The 19,592-nt window shown below is 42.1% G+C and overlaps 1 protein-coding gene across 1 annotated transcript in view; it reads right to left on the minus strand.

Moving 5' to 3' along the window:
* ctnna1 (catenin (cadherin-associated protein), alpha 1) overlaps positions 1 to 19,592 on the minus strand; it is a 93,095-nt gene that overhangs the window by 10,229 nt on the left and 63,274 nt on the right. The window contains exons 14-16 of the mRNA XM_061901921.1: positions 18,541 to 18,651; positions 17,075 to 17,256; positions 13,446 to 13,551 (exon numbers count right to left, since the gene is read on the minus strand). Coding sequence (XP_061757905.1) covers positions 13,446 to 13,551; positions 17,075 to 17,256; positions 18,541 to 18,651 — 399 coding nt within the window. The remainder of the gene's footprint in view (positions 1 to 13,445; positions 13,552 to 17,074; positions 17,257 to 18,540; positions 18,652 to 19,592) is intronic.

Raw genomic sequence — 19,592 nt, forward strand, 5'->3', positions numbered from 1 at the left:
AGCCCAGACTTCCCTATCTCCAGCCACTTCGTCTAGCTCTTCCCGGGGGATCCCGAGGCGTTCCCAGGCCAGCCGGGAGACATAGTCTTTCCAACGTGTCCTGGGTCTTCCCCGTGGCCTCCTACCAGCTGGACGTGCCCTAAACACATCCCTAGGGAGGCGTTCGGGTGGCATCCTGACCAGATGCCCGAACCACCTCATCTGGCTCCTCTCGATGTGGAGGAGCAGCGGCTTTACGTTGAGCTCCTCCCGGATGGCAGAGCTTCTCACCCTATCTCTAAGGGAGAGCCCCGCCACTCGGCGGAGGAAACTCATTTCGGCCGCTTGTACCCGTGATCTTATCCTTTCAGTCATGACCCAAAGCTCATGACCATAGGTGAGGATGGGAACGTAGATCGACCGGTAAATTGAGAGCTTTGCCTTCCGGCTCAGCTCCTTCTTCACCACAACGGATCGATACAACGTCCGCATTACTGAAGACGCCGCACCGATCCGCCTGTCGATCTCACGATCCACTCTTCCCCCACTCGTGAACAAGACTCCTAGGTACTTGAACTCCTCCACTTGGGGCAGGGTCTCCTCCCCAACCCGGAGATGGCACTCCACCCTTTTCCGGGCGAGAACCATGGACTCGGACTTGGAGGTGCTGATTCTCATTCCGGTCGCTTCACACTCGGCTGCGAACCGATCCAGTGAGAGCTGAAGATCCCGGCCAGATGAAGCCATCAGGGCTACATCATCTGCAAAAAGCAGAGACCTAATCCCGTGGCCACCAAACCGGAACCCCTCAACGCCTTGACTGCGCCTAGAAATTCTGTCCATAAAAGTTATGAACAGAATCGGTGACAAAGGACAGCCTTGGCGGAGTCCAACCTTCACTGGAAACGTGTCCGACTTACTGCCAGCAATGCGGACCAAGCTCTGACACTGATCATACAGGGAGCGGACCGCCACAATAAGACATTCCGATACCCCATACTCTCTGAGCACTCCCCACAGGACTTCCCGAGGGACACGGTCGAATGCCTTCTCCAAGTCCACAAAGCACATGTAGACTGGTTGGGCAAACTCCCATGCACCCTCAAGAACCCTGCCGAGAGTATAGAGCTGGTCCACAGTTCCACGACCAGGACGAAAACCACACTGTTCCTCCTGAATCCGAGGTTCGACTATCCGGCGAAGCCTCCTCTCCAGTACACCTGAATAAACCTTACCGGGAAGGCTGAGGAGTGTGATCCCACGATAGTTGGAACACACCCTCCGGTCCCCCTTCTTAAAGAGAGGGACCACCACCCCGGTCTGCCAATCCAGAGGTACCGCCCCCGATGTCCACGCGATGCTGCAGAGTCTTGTCAACCAAGACAGCCCCACAGCATCCAGAGCCTTAAGGAACTCCGGGCGGATCTCATCCACCCCCGGGGCCTTGTCGCCGAGGAGCTTTTTAACTACCTCAGCGACCTCAGCCCCAGAAATAGGAGAGTCCACTACAGATTCCCCAGGCACCGCTTCCTCAAAGAAAGACGTGTTGGTGGGATTGAGGAGGTCTTCGAAGTATTCCCTCCACCGATCCACAACATCCGCAGTCGAAGTCAGCAGAACACCATCCGCACCATACACGGTGTTGATAGTGCACTGCTTCCCCTTCCTGAGGCGCCGTATGGTGGTCCAGAATCGCTTCGAAGCCGTCCGGAAGTCGTTTTCCATGGCTTCCCCGAACTCTTCCCATGTCCGAGTTTTTGCCTCCGCGACCGCTAAAGCTGCACACCGCTTGGCCCGTCGGTACCCGTCCACTGCCTCCGGAGTCCTATGAGCCAAAAGAACCCGATAGGACTCCTTCTTCAGCTTGACGGCATCCCTCACTGCTGGTGTCCACCAACGGGTTCTGGGATTACCGCCACGACAGGCACCAACAACCTTGCGGCCACAGCTCCAATCAGCCGCCTCGACAATAGAGGTTCGGAACATGGTCCACTCGGACTCAATGTCCAGCACCTCCCTCGTGACATGTTCAAAGTTCTCCCGAAGGTGTGAATTGAAACTCTCTCTGACAGGAGACTCTGCCAGACGTTCCCAGCAGACCCTCACAATGCGCTTGGGCCTGCCAGGTCTCTCCGGCATCCTCCCCCACCATCGCAGCCAACTCACCACCAGGTGGTGATCGGTAGAAAGCTCCGCCCCTCTCTTCACCCGAGTGTCCAAAACATAAGGCCGCAGATCCGATGACACAACTACAAAGTCGATCATGGAACTGCGGCCTAGGGTGTCCTGGTGCCAAGTGCACATATGGACACCCTTATGTTTGAACATGGTGTTTGTTATCGACAAACTGTGACGAGCACAAAAGTCCAATAACAAAACACCACTCGGGTTTAGATCCGGGCGACCATTCTTCCCAATCACGCCTCTCCAGGTTTCACTGTCGTTGCCAACATGAGCGTTGAAGTCTCCCAGTAGGACAAGGGAATCACCCGGAGGAGCACTTTCCAGTACTCCCTCGAGTGTACCCAAAAAGGGTGGGTATTCTGAACTGCTGTTTGGTGCGTAAGCACAAACAACAGTCAGGACCCGTCCCCCCACCCGAAGGCGAAGGGAAGCTACCCTCTCGTCCACTGGGTTGAACTCAAACGTACAGGCTTTGAGCCGGGGGGCAACCAGAATTGCCACCCCAGCCCGTCGCCTCTCACTGCCGGCAACGCCAGAGTGGAAGAGGGTCCAGTCCCTCTCGAGAGAACTGGTTCCAGAGCCCTTGCTGTGCGTCGAGGTGAGTCCGACTATATCCAGCCGGAACTTCTCTACCTCGCGCACTAGCTCAGGCTCCTTCCCCCCCAGTGAGGTGACGTTCCACGTCCCAAGAGCTAGCTTCTGTAGCCGAGGATCGGACCGCCAAGTGCCCTGCCTTCGGCTGCCGCCCAGCTCACAATGCACCCGACCTCTATGGCCCCTCCTATGAGTGGTGAGCCCATTGGAGGGATGACCCACGTTGCCTCTTCGGGCTGTGCCCGGCCGGGCCCCATGGGAACAGGCCCGACCACCAGGCGCTCGCCATCGTGCCCCAACTCCGGGCCTGGCTCCAGAGCGGGGCCCCGGTGACCCACGTCCGGGCGAGGGAAATCTGGGTTCATTTCGTTGTAATTCCATAGAAGTCTTTTATTATAAAGACGTGCAATTTTTTTCCCAAAGGAATGCAAGTTCAAAGACAAAATTTAAAGCCCAATTTTGTCAGGGCTTGTTTTTTTTATGGTGGGTTTGTGTACAGTGTGCAAATGCTTGACCTTAAGTGTATATTCTCATGTCCTGCATTATGCAGGGTTTTATAGATGCCCTGTGACTAAAATTTAAAAGGAGTCTTTTATCATCACTATCTTCTACTGATTAATAGAAATATGGGCCAAGTGGAGAGGAAGGATATGTAATAGTTGGCATTCCATTAAGTATAAAAGAAGATGAGGGGAAGGAGAGCTGGAGGGGATGATAATCGTACAGATGAGGACTAATACATAGAGGCTAGGGTGAATAAAATGGGAACAAGAGAAAGGTTAAAAAGAGGAGAAGAACCCAAAAAAAACAAGTACTTTGAGAAAGGATAAAGATGAAGAGTAAGCCAGAGGGGAAACAGTATGGAGGAGTAAATAAGAGGGGGATATCCAACTGGGGAGAAGAGAAACAGGAGGATTCAACGGCAGCTAGCACGAATACTGTGTGTGTATTAAGTTGTATGTGTGCGTGTGTAAAGATGCTCACATACACACTCACGAAGACCTGCAATGAGGCTGAATGCAGCAGCCATGCTAATGAGGGCTTGAGGAGGAATTCAGACGGCTGAGAGCAGCGCGCTGTGAAAGCATCACTTGTGCTAGTGCTCAGCTGCTGACTTCACTCTGCAAGGCTTCTCTGACTGTGACAAGTGCATACATAAGTTGCGTAGAGAAGCGACACGATCCTCTAAGATTGTTTTGATAATGCAAATACAGCCCTAATGTGATTACCTGTGCACTCTTCACAGGGCGTAGATAGTGGTCTCGTTACAACTATTTACTGTGCTACATGCCTAGTACATTAATTTGCAGATATAACTTCAATTACCATAAGATACCTTTATTTTATCCTCATACTAAGGAATACAATACAGAAAAAAATATTCCTTACAACTGGTATAAGTAACAATGGCTTAAATCCTCCCGAGAACTAGAGTCCCCTGCAACAGACATTTGTTGTAGTCTATTTCTTCCACCAAAGCATATTTCAGAAAAATTGCCCTGTTGTGTATGTCCACAAATGCCCAGTGCACAGAACGCTTGTTCTCAGGAGGATATAAGGCAATGTTAGTTATACCAGAGGGATGGAGGTACATTTTTCTAAAGCCAAAAGATGAAAGCCATGTGGTCCACTTGATTGCTTCTACTGAAGGATGACAGAACAGGAAGCTGCACGGTATAGACTGAAACTGAAATATACTCTATGTGTAAACCATTAAGCAAGGGATTGTTTGTCAACAATTAAGGTAGTGCTGCCTAATGTATATTTAGGAACTAGCAATAGTACTCTAGACCAAGCTTTCGAGGACTGTCCAAATAAAGACAAATACAACTGCATTTTCTTGATGTCCAATAAAATGTTGGAGAGAACATGCGGTAAGATGAGAGCAGGATGTTAAACAAAATGATTCACAGAGGCATGAATTGGCTAATGTCCATGATGTAAATGATGATCAGGAAGGTCAGGTTCAATCATTAGAAATGCTAGGCAGTTACACTGAATTCTATTATATGGTGCAGGGAGAGGCAGAGACGCTGACCTTTCAGGACGCTTCACACAGACGAAATGCCAATTTCCAATATTTACTGACAGCAGCATTTTAATGAGTCACTGCAAACAAACCGTTGTTGAGTTCAACTTCGCACACTAAAAGGTGCTTTGTTGATCAGCTTAAATTCAAATCAACGTAGAGCAAATCCAAACCAAGTCTAGGCTTTCTCCCTCTTCTAAAGACAGGCACCTGGGGACAGGCTGATTGGGAACGCTAAATTGCTCCTAGTGTGGGAATGTGAGTGAGAATGGCTGTATATCTTTGTTGGCCCTGCGATGAGGTGGTGACTTGTCCCTCCGCTACCCCAAAGGGGACGTACAAAATGGAAGGATGGACTTTAGCCTAACCCAAATTTAATGTCTATTATATGAAGATATACCTACTTATGTGAAGAAAGCACTGCTTCCTCAGTTATCCAAATTAAAAAATGACTGCAAAAAATAACTATTACATTGAGATAGGGCTGCAACAACTAATCGATTAAAAAAATAGTTGGTGATTAATTTAGTCATCGATTCGTTGGATGTATGCAGTGCGCATGCGCTGAAGCTCTTTTTTTTTCTTCCTTTAATTCTTTCCTAAACCTTTATTTAGGAACTGCAACATTTACAAAAAGCTGAGAAACAATAATCAAATTAAGAACAAAAAAGTACGAAACAGAGCCAGGGCGGCGGCAGAAAGCCAGCCAATGATGCGTCATGTGCAGCTCACGTGACCAAGCCGTATTCTTTGTCTGGAAACATTCTAAAAATGGTGGAGGAAAATAGGAGCGATAGTGTAAGTGCAATGGAGAAAAGTCTACGACCTAATTCGTCAAAAGTGTGGGAATTCTTCACCCTAAACACTGCAAAGAAGACAGTTTCCTGCAAAACGTGCAGCATCTTTCTATGCCACATCAATGTGGAATGCACTCCCAACAGGTATAAAAGTAAGTGCATCTCTATATTCCTTCAAAACCGCTCTAAAACAACACCTCAAGGCAACTTCAACACTTTACTAATACCCTCCTCCATTCACATCCCATCTCCCCGGATTATAAACAACTCAAATGTACTTCTAATGTATATACTTGTTCTTATGCTATCTGAACTCACTATGTTCTCTGCTGGCTGTACATATCCTACTAAATAAGACCTACACTGTTTCAATGTCCACATTTCTCTGTTGATGCAATTGTTGATGACTGAAGTTCTGATATCAACCAAAGCTCCCCACCCACCCCCCGGATTGTAAATAATGTAAATAATTCAATGTACATACTATGATGATTAACTTGTGTGATGACTGTATTATGTTGATAGTATATATTTGTACCATGAATTGATTAACGTGGACCCCGACTTAAACAAGTTGAAAAACGTATTCGGGTGTTACCATTTAGTGGTCAATTGTACGGAATACGTACTGTACTGTGCAATCTACTAATAAAAGTATCAATCAATCAATCAATCAATCAAACCTCGTGTGGCACGGAAGCATGTTGGATCCATGGATGAAGAAAAAAAAAACTCACAGTACGTAACTTTTTAAGTCCATAGTCTGAGTACATTGATCCGTTGTGTCCGTCCGTCTGTGTGTTTTTACTATGCTGTTAACGAGGAGATTATTTTAAGGCAATAAACGGACAGAAATATCTCAGGTTGGTTTCATAATGGATCAATGTAGCCGGACCCAATAAAGCTATATAACATTTGAGTGACGCTTTAGTAATATAAAGGTTATGAAGGTGCTGAAATATTTCATGCTATTGTTCACAGGCGGCCTATTATTCACAACAGAAACGTGTACAATATCTGATTCAGTTCTGATCTGATGAGTTACATTTGTGTTATTGTTGTTGTATGCTGCATCCCCAATGTCCATTTATTTCATTTAGCTTTTTTTTTATGTGGTGGTGTAATTAGATAGATAGATATTGGCGTGGCGCAGTGGGGAGAGTGGCCGTGCGCAACCCGAGCGTCCCTGGTTCAATTCCCACCTGGTACCAACCTCGTCACGTCCGTTGTGTCCTGAGCAAGACACTTCACCCTTGCTCCTGATGGGTGATGGTTGGCGCCTTGCATGGCAGCTCCCTCCATCAGTGTGTGAAAGTGTGTGTGATTGGGTAAATGTGGAAGTAGTGTCAAAGCGCTTTGAGTACCTTGAAGGTAGAAAAGCGCTATACAAGTACAACCCATTTATCATTTATATTACTTTCATTGATTCCCTCGGGGAGTTTCCTCAGGAACATTTAAATTCAAGCAGCAGTGTATAGAATTGAGATCGAATTTAAAAAGTAAATAACGGGGGTTAAAATGGGGGGGAAAAAAAGAAGAAAATATTACAATAAGAATAAAAAAGCAGCGTAAAAATAAAAATATAACAGTAAAAATAACAATATAACAAGAAAAACTAGGCAGCAGTGACCATGATATGAAAAGATGAGTCCCACTTCTCTGTGAGCGCTTTGAGTGTTTAGAAAAGCGCGATATAAGTTATTATTAAAGCCACCCAGAGCAAAATTGTTCTGACCATTGATGTGTGGACAAGTGTAGCCACCTTGGCAATACATGCCACTACATTGGAGACGAATGGAACATGAAATCAATCTGCCTTACGACCATGCCACTAGAGGAAAGACATTCAGCATCCAACATTGCAGAATGGTTGGAATAGGTAGTAGGCAGGTATGAAATTCCCCTAAGGAAAATTATTGCTATTGCGCATGACAATAGTGCACTTTATGAAAAAAAATAAAATAAAATCCTAACACATGCCTTGTTATTGTTATGTTTGGCAAGTCGAAAGGACATGGTGCCAGTATGCGGTTTTTTTTAATAAAGTATTGGAAAGGATAAAGATGTAGCTTGTCGTTTTTATCCGATTATTAATCGATTAATCAAAGTAATAATTGACAGATTAATCGATTTTCAAATTAATAGTTAGTTGCAGCCCTACATTGAACGCATTAGTGGTAATAGTGTGTCACACTAACAAACAATGGGGGATAACAGGGAACATATAATTATTGGCAAGGATTAGGAGAATGAGGATAGGCAACTAAAAAATGGTTTTGATGATGAAAATATGTCAATGGCGTGTAAAGACAGCAGAGTGGATACCCTTCAGTCGAAAGGGAATAAGCAGTAGGAAAAAAATTCTGCTAGCAACAAAATCACTCCAGGTTAGTAGCAAGTCTCTATTGCTCCCTAAGACATGTAAAACATTTGCAGATAGTCAACTGTGATATACATAAACAAAACAAGCTGCAGGGTGTATTTGATTCAATTAAACCTCACTAACGCCACAGGGTTGGTAAGGAGGATGGAAGCAATGATATGCCTAACTAAAAAACAAAGGACCTTTTAATATCAGTCAAACTTAATTTCAACATAATGCTGATCACCAGATCTTGTATCCACAGGGCATCTACTAAAAGGCTGCTACATAGTGGCAGAAGGTCAATTCAATCACGTTGGCACTTGGGAAAACTAATGTTGACATTGAATATGACAAGATGTAGGTATGACAGAAGAGGAGGCAAGACAAAATGACCAAACAGGGCTAAATAAGATCTATTCAAACAACCGATGTGTTATTTTTAACATTTTTGCTGCTACTTTCAGGCATACATTTCACTAAACGGCAGCAAGTAGCTACTTTTGGGGATGACGTGGCTCGGGTGACAGAGCAGACGTGCCAGCAACTTGAGGGTCCCTGGTTTGATTCCCAGTTTCTGCCATCCTAGTCACGTCCGTTGTGTCCTTGAGCAAGACACTTTAGCCTTGCTCCTGATGGGTTGTGGTTAGAGCCTTGCAGGGGTTGCTTCCGCCATGAGTGCGTGTGTGTATGAGAGAATGTGTGTGAGAATGGGTGAATGTCAAAATGGTGTCAAAGCGCTTTGAGTACCTTGAAGGTAGAAAAGCGCTATACCAGCATAACCCATTTACCATGAGGTACAATTTATTTTGGGCCCAGCAGTTGTGATTTTTTCTACATGTAATACACGTCCTTGTGATCTACATCACATATAATTGTGGTTCGTTGGACAAAATTTTGCATAGATTATGTTTTACAGATCTTTAAATGGCTTTCTGACCGTGTCTTCAGAATGCGCAGTTTTGTGTGCAGTCTTATTTTTTATTTTTTTTTCCCCTTGGCCTCAGTCTGCACCCCCACTCCAGGGCCCAGGCTAAGACCGATTTTTTAAAATTTTTTTTAATTTTAATCTTTTATTCTCCCCCCCCGTTTACCTGTATGCCATCTTTTTTGTAAGGGGCGCTGGAAGCCGGCAGACCCGTCAGCGATCCTGTTCTGTCTCCCTATAATGTTTGTCTGATCTTGAATGGGATTGTGCTGAAAATTGTAATTTTCCTGAAGGAACTCTCCTGACGGAATAAATAAAGTACTATCTATCTATCTAATCCATCTTATTTACGTGCCTCCACTTCGACTGCATCTTCTCCAAGTCAGCCATGTTGTAGTTTTAGCGCTTCCATATGGAGTCAAATATAATTTCGAACTATATGCTCCTTTGTATTAGAAATGGCAAAAGTGGAGGATGCATGTGTATTTACGAGCCAGTGGACCCCACAAAGAGAGGATCGAGGAAAAACAAGAAACTTATTGACAGCAATGGTCTACAATGGCAGACTTGCGCAAAGCTTTAACAGTAAAACTTAACTATATAGGGAGATATGCCCTGATGTCACCAATGGGGACACGTCACAAATTGGGTAAATTCCAAACGGCTCGTTCGGAGAAAGTGTGACAGTTTCCCTCATTGGGTGGCGGGCCTCTCCCTCAGAGATAGAGTTAGAAGATCTGTCATTCCGGAAGAGCTCAAAGTAAAAGCCGCTGCTCTCTCACATCGAAAGGACTCAGATAAGGTGGTTCGGGCATCTGGTCAGGATGCCCCCCGGACGACTCCCTGGGGACTATGGAGTTGTTTAGGGCTCGTCCGACCGGTAGGAGGACACGGGGGAGACTGGCTGGCTGGCCTGGGAATGCATCGGGATCCCCAGGAAGGAGCTGGACAAAGTGGCTGGGGAGAGGGAGGTCTGTGCTTCTCTGCTAAGCTGTTGACCCTGCAACCTGACCTCGGATAAGCGGAAGAAGACTGACAGATGGATGGAGACTGCCAAAAAAAAGTTTCCGGACGGCCTTGTCATCATTATTAAGGCTAACAAAGGGCTATATGGCCAAAGACAAGATGAGTGAGTGGCTAAGAAGTTTGTGAAGAGACTAAATGGCTTTTTTCACAAATTTCGGTCTCTATTGATCCACGACTCCATGCGCGCACATCCCACCGATACTGTCATAACTCAAGTGAAGCAAACTAATTCGGAGCTTGCCATCATTCCAGGTGGATTAACCAAAAAACTCCAACCGCTCGATATTAGTGTCAACAAGTCGTTCAAAGTTCAATTATGAGCTATGTGAGAAGATTGACTGACAGACGGCGATACAACTATCTACCAATGGATTGTGGATTCCTGGTTTAACGTATTGGTCTCAAATGTCGTCTGAGCTTTCACGAAGGCCGGAATCATCACTGAACACCTAACAGCAACAGGACTGACTCGGATGATGACGACAGGAATCCGGGCATGTTGGATGTCGAAATCACCCAGCTGTTAAACTCAGACAGTAAAAATTAAGATTTTGATGGATTTGTTGAAGAGGAATGAATTGAAAAGTTGAGTTATTGTTCTGTATTTTATATGTCACAACCAAATATGTTTAGAGTTACTGTAAATGGGTAAAATAAAGTTTGAGTGCCTTTTATATGAAAACATATAAAATTGACGCGTATGTCAATTTTGCGTGCGCCTTATAATCCGGTGTGACTTTGAGTCCAAAAATTGCGGTATATCAGCACGGATGTGCACCTGTCAAAACAATCAATTATATATTGACAGACTTCCTCAACATGTAAGGTGAGCTGCTCTTAGCTGGAATGAACTTCAATTGGCTAAAATGATGACTTTTGAACTGCAGAGCTGAGAATTAATGGGCTCACTGGGTGATTTTGCTTTTTCAGTGAAGTAGGTAATTTACAACTGTCTGCTGTAAAGAGTCTACTGCCGGAGCCAGGATTAGACTCTCTCCAGCAACGTAGCCCATGGATCACCACAGATCTCCACTGATTGAATGCAAATTGGAAAAGTACACTATGCATGTCAGTATACATCATTAGGATAAAGCTTGCTAGCGTGCAAACAAACAAACATTATTTCATGTGTTTAAGCTTATATGTTTACATGCATGTGTTTGAACAGCAAGCAGGCACGGAGCAAATATTTATAGGTTACATAGCGACAAATATATTTGCATTATAAATCTAAATTACATGGGATTATTTGTTTACCAGCCGGCTTGGATATATTTTTGAGATGCCCTGCATAGTGTCATAAATACTTAATAAACTGCATTGCAGACCCTTGTACAACACTGACCTATATAGTACGGCTCATATATACTACATCTCAGTTATTCACATATTTAATTAGTCTATTACACATTTTAATGTTTCTCACAAACACTAAACTTGACCATATTCACCTACACGCCTCCAATCAAGGCGTGCACATGGAGAAATGCAGCAAGACAAAGTCTTGTGAAGGAGAAAGAGGGGTGAGATGCTGTGCTATCAATCTGGGACCATCTGCTGATGTTTTATATGTGGAGTAAAATCTCATAGGCCCTTTATGCCAGAAGCACACAGCACAAGTGATTAATATGCCTAGGTTAATGAGCAGTCCCAGCATTGCCTTTGCTCTGCTGTCAGTATGTATGCATCGTGGTGGTGATTCACTTAACTATTGCTACTGGAGTATGCAGACAGCAAAACACGCCATGCCTTTTGCTATTAGCAGGCCTAGGGCTTCCCCATGCTTTGTTAGAGAAATGCCCTAAATATATACACACTGTGAGTAAATACATGCAGCTTCTAAAGTGCCACCTGGCAATTATGCTGCTAATTAAAAGGGCAAAGCACGCTTAATGGATTCATCTCTCTAGAGGGATGCCCCTCTCTTTTCACAAATGCACTGCCCCTTATCTCAACATCTCCACCCATCAATCTCAAACATTTCTACTATGTGGCGTGTTATGGTTTAGCTTCACCTGGCTGCTAGAGATTTAATCCCTTATGAAAGTATAAAGGCTGAATGGACTGTTCAAAAAGCATTGCTAGAGTTCCCATAACAAATAATAAACCCTATTATCAAAAATCCAAAACATACAGGCGGGAGTTACATCGATGTGCACACAAACCCCTGCACTGTTGTCCATCTGTTTTCTTCAGGGGATAACACTGTTTTCATTAAAGTGAATAAGCATTTTCAAATTGTCAGATAGGCAGAACAAGTGCTTGCAAAACACAACTCTTCTCTATACAGACGATTCGAATGGAATTGGTTCAGACGCATGTTAAGTAGATATTGCAATAGATGTGGACCAACAATATTAGAGATTATATTTGACGGTATTTAATATTATCAGGACTGTCCTTATGTCGGATTCTGTGGAAGACTCCTGCTAAAATATAAAAGCATATGTTTAGAATAAGCACTGGTAGGATTGAAACATGACATCATGTAGCAATGGAGACAAATATTCTCGTTATACTTTTACATATAATGCTTCCAAAGGAGCTAAATCTGTATAAGGGGTTGATTTTTTTTGCCAAGTTTGTATGAGAAATGTGCCTCTCAATTGCTGTTCCTTTTATGAAACAACACAAAGAAACATTGCTTAAATATTTTAAATTGGTGTGGTTTACTTTCTATATTTGTTGTAATGTTTGCTTTCCTAAAATCACTACTAATTTTCCCTGTTGAAATTAATTAAAATCATATGACGTTATCAAACATTTCCTAACGGATAACCCCATTTGGTATTACATGATACGGAACTTGAAACATCAAAACTTAAAAATAGAGCCTCTACACTGTGATTTATTTATTGTGAAAATTGAAATACAGTGGCAGCCTGTTCACACCACCCACTTACTTCCTAAGTGCCTATATGTTCTTGATAAACAGTGGAAGTGTGTACAGTGTACCCACTCAAGCAAAGTCTTGTAGCAAACATTAAAACTGTGGTTTAAAAATACGATTATATTGCAGACCAACAGAATGAGTCTCTGCTGAAGACAAGGCAAGTGAATAAGTTGGGGGACAAATCATACACAGTGTCTCCTTGAGGAGTCGTACAGTGCAAGTATTCAAGTGAAATATGAAGCCATGGATAATTGAATGTGTGTTTCCCCTATGTTGAGGGCCATCGTCTCATGGGTAAGGAATATATGTTGAGAAATGATGGAACAGGGAGTTGGGGAGTAAGAGCAAAAAGCCCAGGAAAAGAAAATGAGCACATTGGAGAGAAATAGGTTAAGATTAGTAAGGATGTCTGATATATAACAAATCATAGCAGCTGTCAACTCTCTGTGTGAACTTTTTACAAAAGGTTAAGGCAAATGGTGAAAAGAAGGGAAACAATTAATGAAATTAATCAGCGTGTATTAGAATGTTTGTCTCATGAGCTACAATGTCAGTCCCATATTCCAGGAATTGAAATCAAATATTGACTCAACGAGCAAACGAGTTTAAATGTACATGAAAACCTTCGGGTTCAGGGGTTAATAGCAACTTACATTGTCGGCAATGGTGCGACCCAACTTGTCCATTCTTGATCCTGCCTCTGCAATTTTCTTGGCAGCACTGATGACATCAGATGTATTTTTCAATGGTCCTTTCCCCCTGGGGAGAAAATTGGGGAAGAACTATTAGTTTTGTTTTATTGCAAAGTCGGCGACCTGTACATAGAAGCACTTTTTAAAATAACAAGTTGTTTGGGAAGGCTGCTACAAAATCTGCCACAGGATGTGTATTCTATGTCATAGTACAAGCGCCACTTTTAAAAGCCTCAGTTCATGTTTGTAAGCAGTTGAATCAGTAAATCAACTTTTAAAAAGTTCTGCTATTTGAATACTGCTATAAGGAGATTACTATCAAATGAACAACTTAATAATTAAAAAAAAAAGCTTATTCTTGAAATCACTAAGAAATTAATTTGGTGTCGTCCAATGGGACAATATCAAATGTGCATATGCTTTTACCAAGTTTGTTTTTGCAAGCTCTGAGGTGCACCTTATTCGTTAATTATTCATCTGAACGAAGGAGATTCAGCAGTGAAATCAGCTAAATAAAAAGACAATGTCACTTGAATAGAAGAACAGGTATTGGCTGCAGGCATTATTATTTTATAAACATTATTGAATGAGAAACAAATGCTGGTAAATTTAGATTGGTTCAGTGTTAACCCACTAAGAAAGACCAACAAAAGAGTCTTATACATAGTCATCTTTCACAACAATTCTTTACTCTACGAATCGGCAGACCTTTCACAGGGGAACCGCAACATTGTGATCTAATTTACCGGAGCCATTTGCTATTTTTCTCCAGGGCCCACAAGGGATTTAAAGGCACAGTTGGCAAGAGACACAAACTGAAGTCAATGTAACTCTCGCTAGGATAAAAAAAAAAAAAACATCTAACCCAGGACAGATGGAATTTTGTGTTCTGCTCACATGTTGTCATAGCTACCCTACAAAATGAGTCCCACTGATGCACTGTCATAAAACAAGTCAGGGTCCTAGTAAAAGAGTCAACATGCCACAGCACTTAATGGCATTTGTCAAGGGATGAGTTGGTTGCAGGAGGTATAGCTCCAAGATTTTAGAAGGCTGCTGTGTAAAAACAAACAGATATAGATAGTTACTTTTATACAGAATATAAATGTGTCGAAATTAATGTGTGCATAATATCAGCTCTGTTTATAGAGTACAACACTGGTAGCGCAAGGATACCTGAAAACTACACCACAAATAATGCCTTAGTTGAAATAGAAACTCTGTCACAATCCAAACAGCCTGTGCCTCAATTGTGAAGATTTCTAGCCTTCGTGGAAATGTAAGCCTCTCGAAAAAGAAGACATACAATGCAACTGGAAAGTATTCACAGCGCTTCACCTTTTCCACCATTTGTTATGTTGCAGCCTTATTACAAAATCAATCAATCAATGTCTATCTAAATAGCCCTTAATCACTAGTGTATCTAAGGGCTGCACAAACCACAAGGACATCCTCGGTAGAGCTCACGTAAATGGAATAAATTCATTTTTGTCCTCAAAATTCTACACACAATACCCCATAACGACAATGTGAAAGCAGCAACGCGAAGCAAGTGTGACGTCATGCTCGCTGCAGCTCGCTTTTTGTTGCACACATCGAGGGACAGAAGTAGAGTCTCTAAACAGGAGTACATTCTATAATACCCCCCCCAAAAATGCTAGTTTTGTTGCTAGTCGTTTTTAATTTAATAAAGTCTCTAGACCAGGGATAATAACCTAATTAGTCTTGGAAGCCATATTTATAGAAAGCAAACTTTGTATATTCCTGAGAACCAGCGTCTTCTTCAGAAGAGTTACAGGAGTGCTCTGTAACTCTGCAAAAATGGCAGTCAAAGATTATCTCTATGACAGCACTTTAGTGTTTTAGGAATCTGCTGTTTTTTTAAACTAAACTCACAAACCACCAGTTGCATAGCCCAAATGATGAAAAAGAGAGGAGCTAAAATGGCACCTTGAGGAACACTACTAGTATAACTAAAGAAGTTGAACAAATGACTACTGACTGCATCTGAAGTAAACAAGCTACAGCAACACCTGTATTACATAAATCACAATACGGGAAACAATTGTAACTGCCAAAAAAATAGAGGACCTAAAGTGGTGCCTTGAGCGCCTCTGTTAAGTTTAAACCCCAATGTTCTGTTTGCTTGCAAGGTTAAATTGTCAATAAAAATTTGCAAATGTGGTCCAAGTTCCTCTATACAACAGGAGCACGCTAGCGTTTTTAGGAATTTGCTGCTGCTGAAAAAAAAGTTTTGAACTGACCTTGGGGCCTACAGTTGAATATCCGCCCTGCTCTTGACACTTAAGAATTTTCATCCAAGTACATTGTACAATAAGCAGCAAAAATTGAACATATAGCAAAATGATGTAATATAAAAATATGGTAATACTAATAAATAACAAATTTGCTTTTAAATGTATATACATTTTAGACATTTTTTAAAGAAAATTATATCATCATATCTAATTATGCACATTATATGATGTCATCATGGCAGCCGCACCCACACCACAATAAGTATAGGATTGGCAAACTAGGGGAAAGCCTGTAGCTTGAAAGGTGCTGCAAAGAGGAATGGGCAAAACTGCCCAAAAATAGGCGTGCCAAGCTTGTGGCATCGTATTCAAAAATACTTGGGTATTGAGCAAAGGCTTTGAATACTTATTTTCATGTGATTTATTTGATACATTTGCATAAACACCTTTTAATAATGTCACTATGGGGTATTGCATGTAGAATCTTGTTGATACCAATTAATTAATTCCATTTTGGAATAAGGCTGTAACGTAACAAAATGTGGAAAAAGTGAAGTGGGACACAATGGACAGATTTTAAGCCACACAGGACCGAGCCATCCAACAGGTACCTGGTGCTCTACATCAGGTGGCGCCCAAATATATCGCATGTCTCAAAGCCACAAATGCTTTATTCATAAGGGCCAACAGACAGCCATAAGCAATGCAGGAAGTCAACAAGAATCACTCTCACTCTGCAGATTTGCCAGGAGAGAGGTCGAGATCAATTACCTCACTGAATATTAACCTTGGCAAGGCATTGTGCAAGTCCAAGGTTGAAGGGGTGATAATTTGGGCGAAGGTGGAATTAGCTCGCAACTGACCTTCTGTATGCTGCTATATGGCTTTGAAGTGTGAGGTAATAATATGAACATATATATTCATCCAGGCGATCGTTCATGTGTCCCCATCTGCTAGGTGATTCGAGTTTAGCTTTGTTCTCTCAATATGGGACTTTGTTGATTTTCCGAGTACACCTGGAGTTATGGTTCATTTGTGTTTGTATGCAGGAAATGTCCCTGTTCGATTAAAAATCCATCTTAATATACTAAAGTCAGACAGAACATTTTGGGTTAATTGTCATGTGTGTTTTGGTCTGTCATGTTCTGTGAACCGTGTCTATAGAATCAACTTTAAGTTTTATTTTATCAGCAAAAGTATGACACCAATTAAAATAATTTCTGTCAATTCCTAAAACATAAGGAGATAGAAGACTTAAGTATTACGCTTATTCTACTGTAGATGCACAAAACATGTATAATTTGTGAATTGATAAATTTGAGTAAAACTCACCTGGTGAAGTCAGTCATCTCCATCATGATCATGCACATCTGCTTGGCCAAAACAATGATGTCATTGCCGCTGTCGTCCCACTTGGATACCTCAGCATCCAGCTTGCTCTTCTCCTCCTGGAAGCTGGCGACTTGTTCTGCAATCTTTGCCTTCTGCTCTTGTGGCAACTGAGCCATGATAGCCTAAAGCCAGAAAAAGCAGAAGCATTAGGCACTCTGTTGCTATACTTATTTTTCCCCACTATTTATGGGTAATATGCATTTTTAAAACGTAGTATGGCAGTCCATAGATAAGATCCACTATGTCGCGATGGTTACCGACATTTTGTGTGTGCAGTGATTTCAGAGATTGTATTTGCTTTCGTTAATAAGTTCTTTTTTTAATGTAACATCCTAAGATCTCTGCACTGATTTAACGTTTTTGGACTATTTTTGCATTTTCCCCTACCAAAGATCTTGACCATAATTCCTTAGACTAGCTGCGACTGCCCACGATTGATAGCAAGACAAGCTAACCTCCAAACCATTAACCCCAACAACATGGGCAGAAAAATGGTTTGTGCTACAACAAATGCAGAGAAGAATGTGGAAGAGAGTCGATAATCAGATAGTCTTCAAAAAGTATTAATGGGAAAAAGACCTATGATGACTTAAAGTTAAAGTTAAAGTACCAATGATTGTCACACACACACTAGGTGTGGCAAAACTATTCCCTGCATTTGACCCATCACCCTTGATCACCCCCTGGGAGGTGAGGGGAGCAGTGGGCAGCAGCGGTGCTGCGCCCAGGAATCATTTTTGGTGATTTAACCCCCAATTCCAACCATTAATGCTGAGTGCCAAGCAAAGGAGGTAATTAGTCCCATTTTTATAGTCTTTGGTATGACTCAGCCCGGATTTGAACTCACGGCCAACCGATCTCAGGGCGCACATTCTACCCACTTTTTATTTTACTTATGTTGTTATACTGTTGGATAAATAATGTGACGAGAAGCAAGACACAGGAGACTGCAAGCAGCGGTCTCGGCTCAGCAAAGGTAGTAGAGGAGGCTGGCTGACAGCATATAGGATCTGGCTACAATATTACGCCTGTCAGTCTGTCTTGTTGCAAATGACGCACTGTTAACAAAAACACTGCAAAACACAGCGTTCACAGGCATCCAAAACGGCGTGGCATTGTGTGTAGAATATTGAGAACAAACATGAATTTATTCCATTTTGGAATAAGGTTGTAACAGACAATGTGAACAAAGTAGAGTGTCGTGAATACCTTCCTAATGCACTGTAAGTAACCCTATTTTCTGAAGTAGCTGTGTAATTTTCCACTGAACTAAACATACAAGATACTTTCACTGAACTTACTTAAGCCATTTCAACTAACAGAATTAACCAAAGTTAAATGTGTGAATTGTTTGCAGGGTGGCATGTTCCCCATTATCTGTTAACATTGCAGATTAAAACTCTTACCCTTGCACTCTGGCCAGCAATGAGCTGGTCATCTTCTGTCTGCACGCTGGTCCTGCTGCGAACATCAAAGTCCTCTGTTTCAAAGTCAGAGTCGTCCAACTCTTCTGGAGTCTGTAAAAGGACATGATAGGAATGAGATTGCATAATAATAATAATAATAATAATAAACTGCATTTTTGTGATCCATTCCTATAAAAAGAGAAGCTGTGGCATCTGAATATGTAGATAGCTGCATAAGCCAAGCGGTTGGAATCATTTGGGCACCTCAAGATTTGATTACGATCAAGGGCTGCGATTCAATTGTTATATTTATATCTATAATTATTATATTGTAAATCATATTGTATACTGTTAATATAATCTATTATTATTATTATATATTCTAAATATATTACAATTAATAATCTGTCTACAAAACTCCTTTGGCCACTGATGTATGCATTATTGCTTCATCTACGGTTTTCAGATTTAGTGCGCACAGCATACATATATATATGGATGGATGACTACATACGTTAGAACTGTAGTAGCCTAAAAGAAAAAAATAAATGGCCCCACTTGGCAAAAAAGCATCTTCGATTTTTTTCCCCCCCCTCTGATGTTCATTCTTGCCCCAGTCGCAATAAACTTGCAGCTCAAAGAGGTGTCGTGTCGTCTCTCTGCTTCATTATATCTCTATGGCTGATAGTCGTGTTGCCGTACTTTGTGGATTTTATTGTCTCTTTTGATTTATTGTATTTGCTATTTTCGTCTTCTTAGCTGGTTGTTTTCTGCTGTAACGTTGTTCCTATTAGCCTTTTGTTAAAATATACAAAACAGTTATTTTTTCACTACATCACGTTCAAACTGGCTTAACACTGCGGCCAGCATAGCTTGTCCTCTCATTCTCTCCCCTCTGTGTCTGTGCTAACCCAGCTAACATGTTACATTAAAAGCATGTTTGCTAATAGTTCTTCCTTGGTTAGTTAAAACCAAACATAAAACCAATTCTGACAATAACTTATTTTAACATGAGCAGTATTGCCACATTTTAGAACCATCTGTATTACCTA

Source organism: Nerophis ophidion, linkage group LG05 (genome assembly GCF_033978795.1).
Source record: "Nerophis ophidion isolate RoL-2023_Sa linkage group LG05, RoL_Noph_v1.0, whole genome shotgun sequence".
Taxonomy (NCBI): domain Eukaryota; kingdom Metazoa; phylum Chordata; class Actinopteri; order Syngnathiformes; family Syngnathidae; genus Nerophis; species Nerophis ophidion.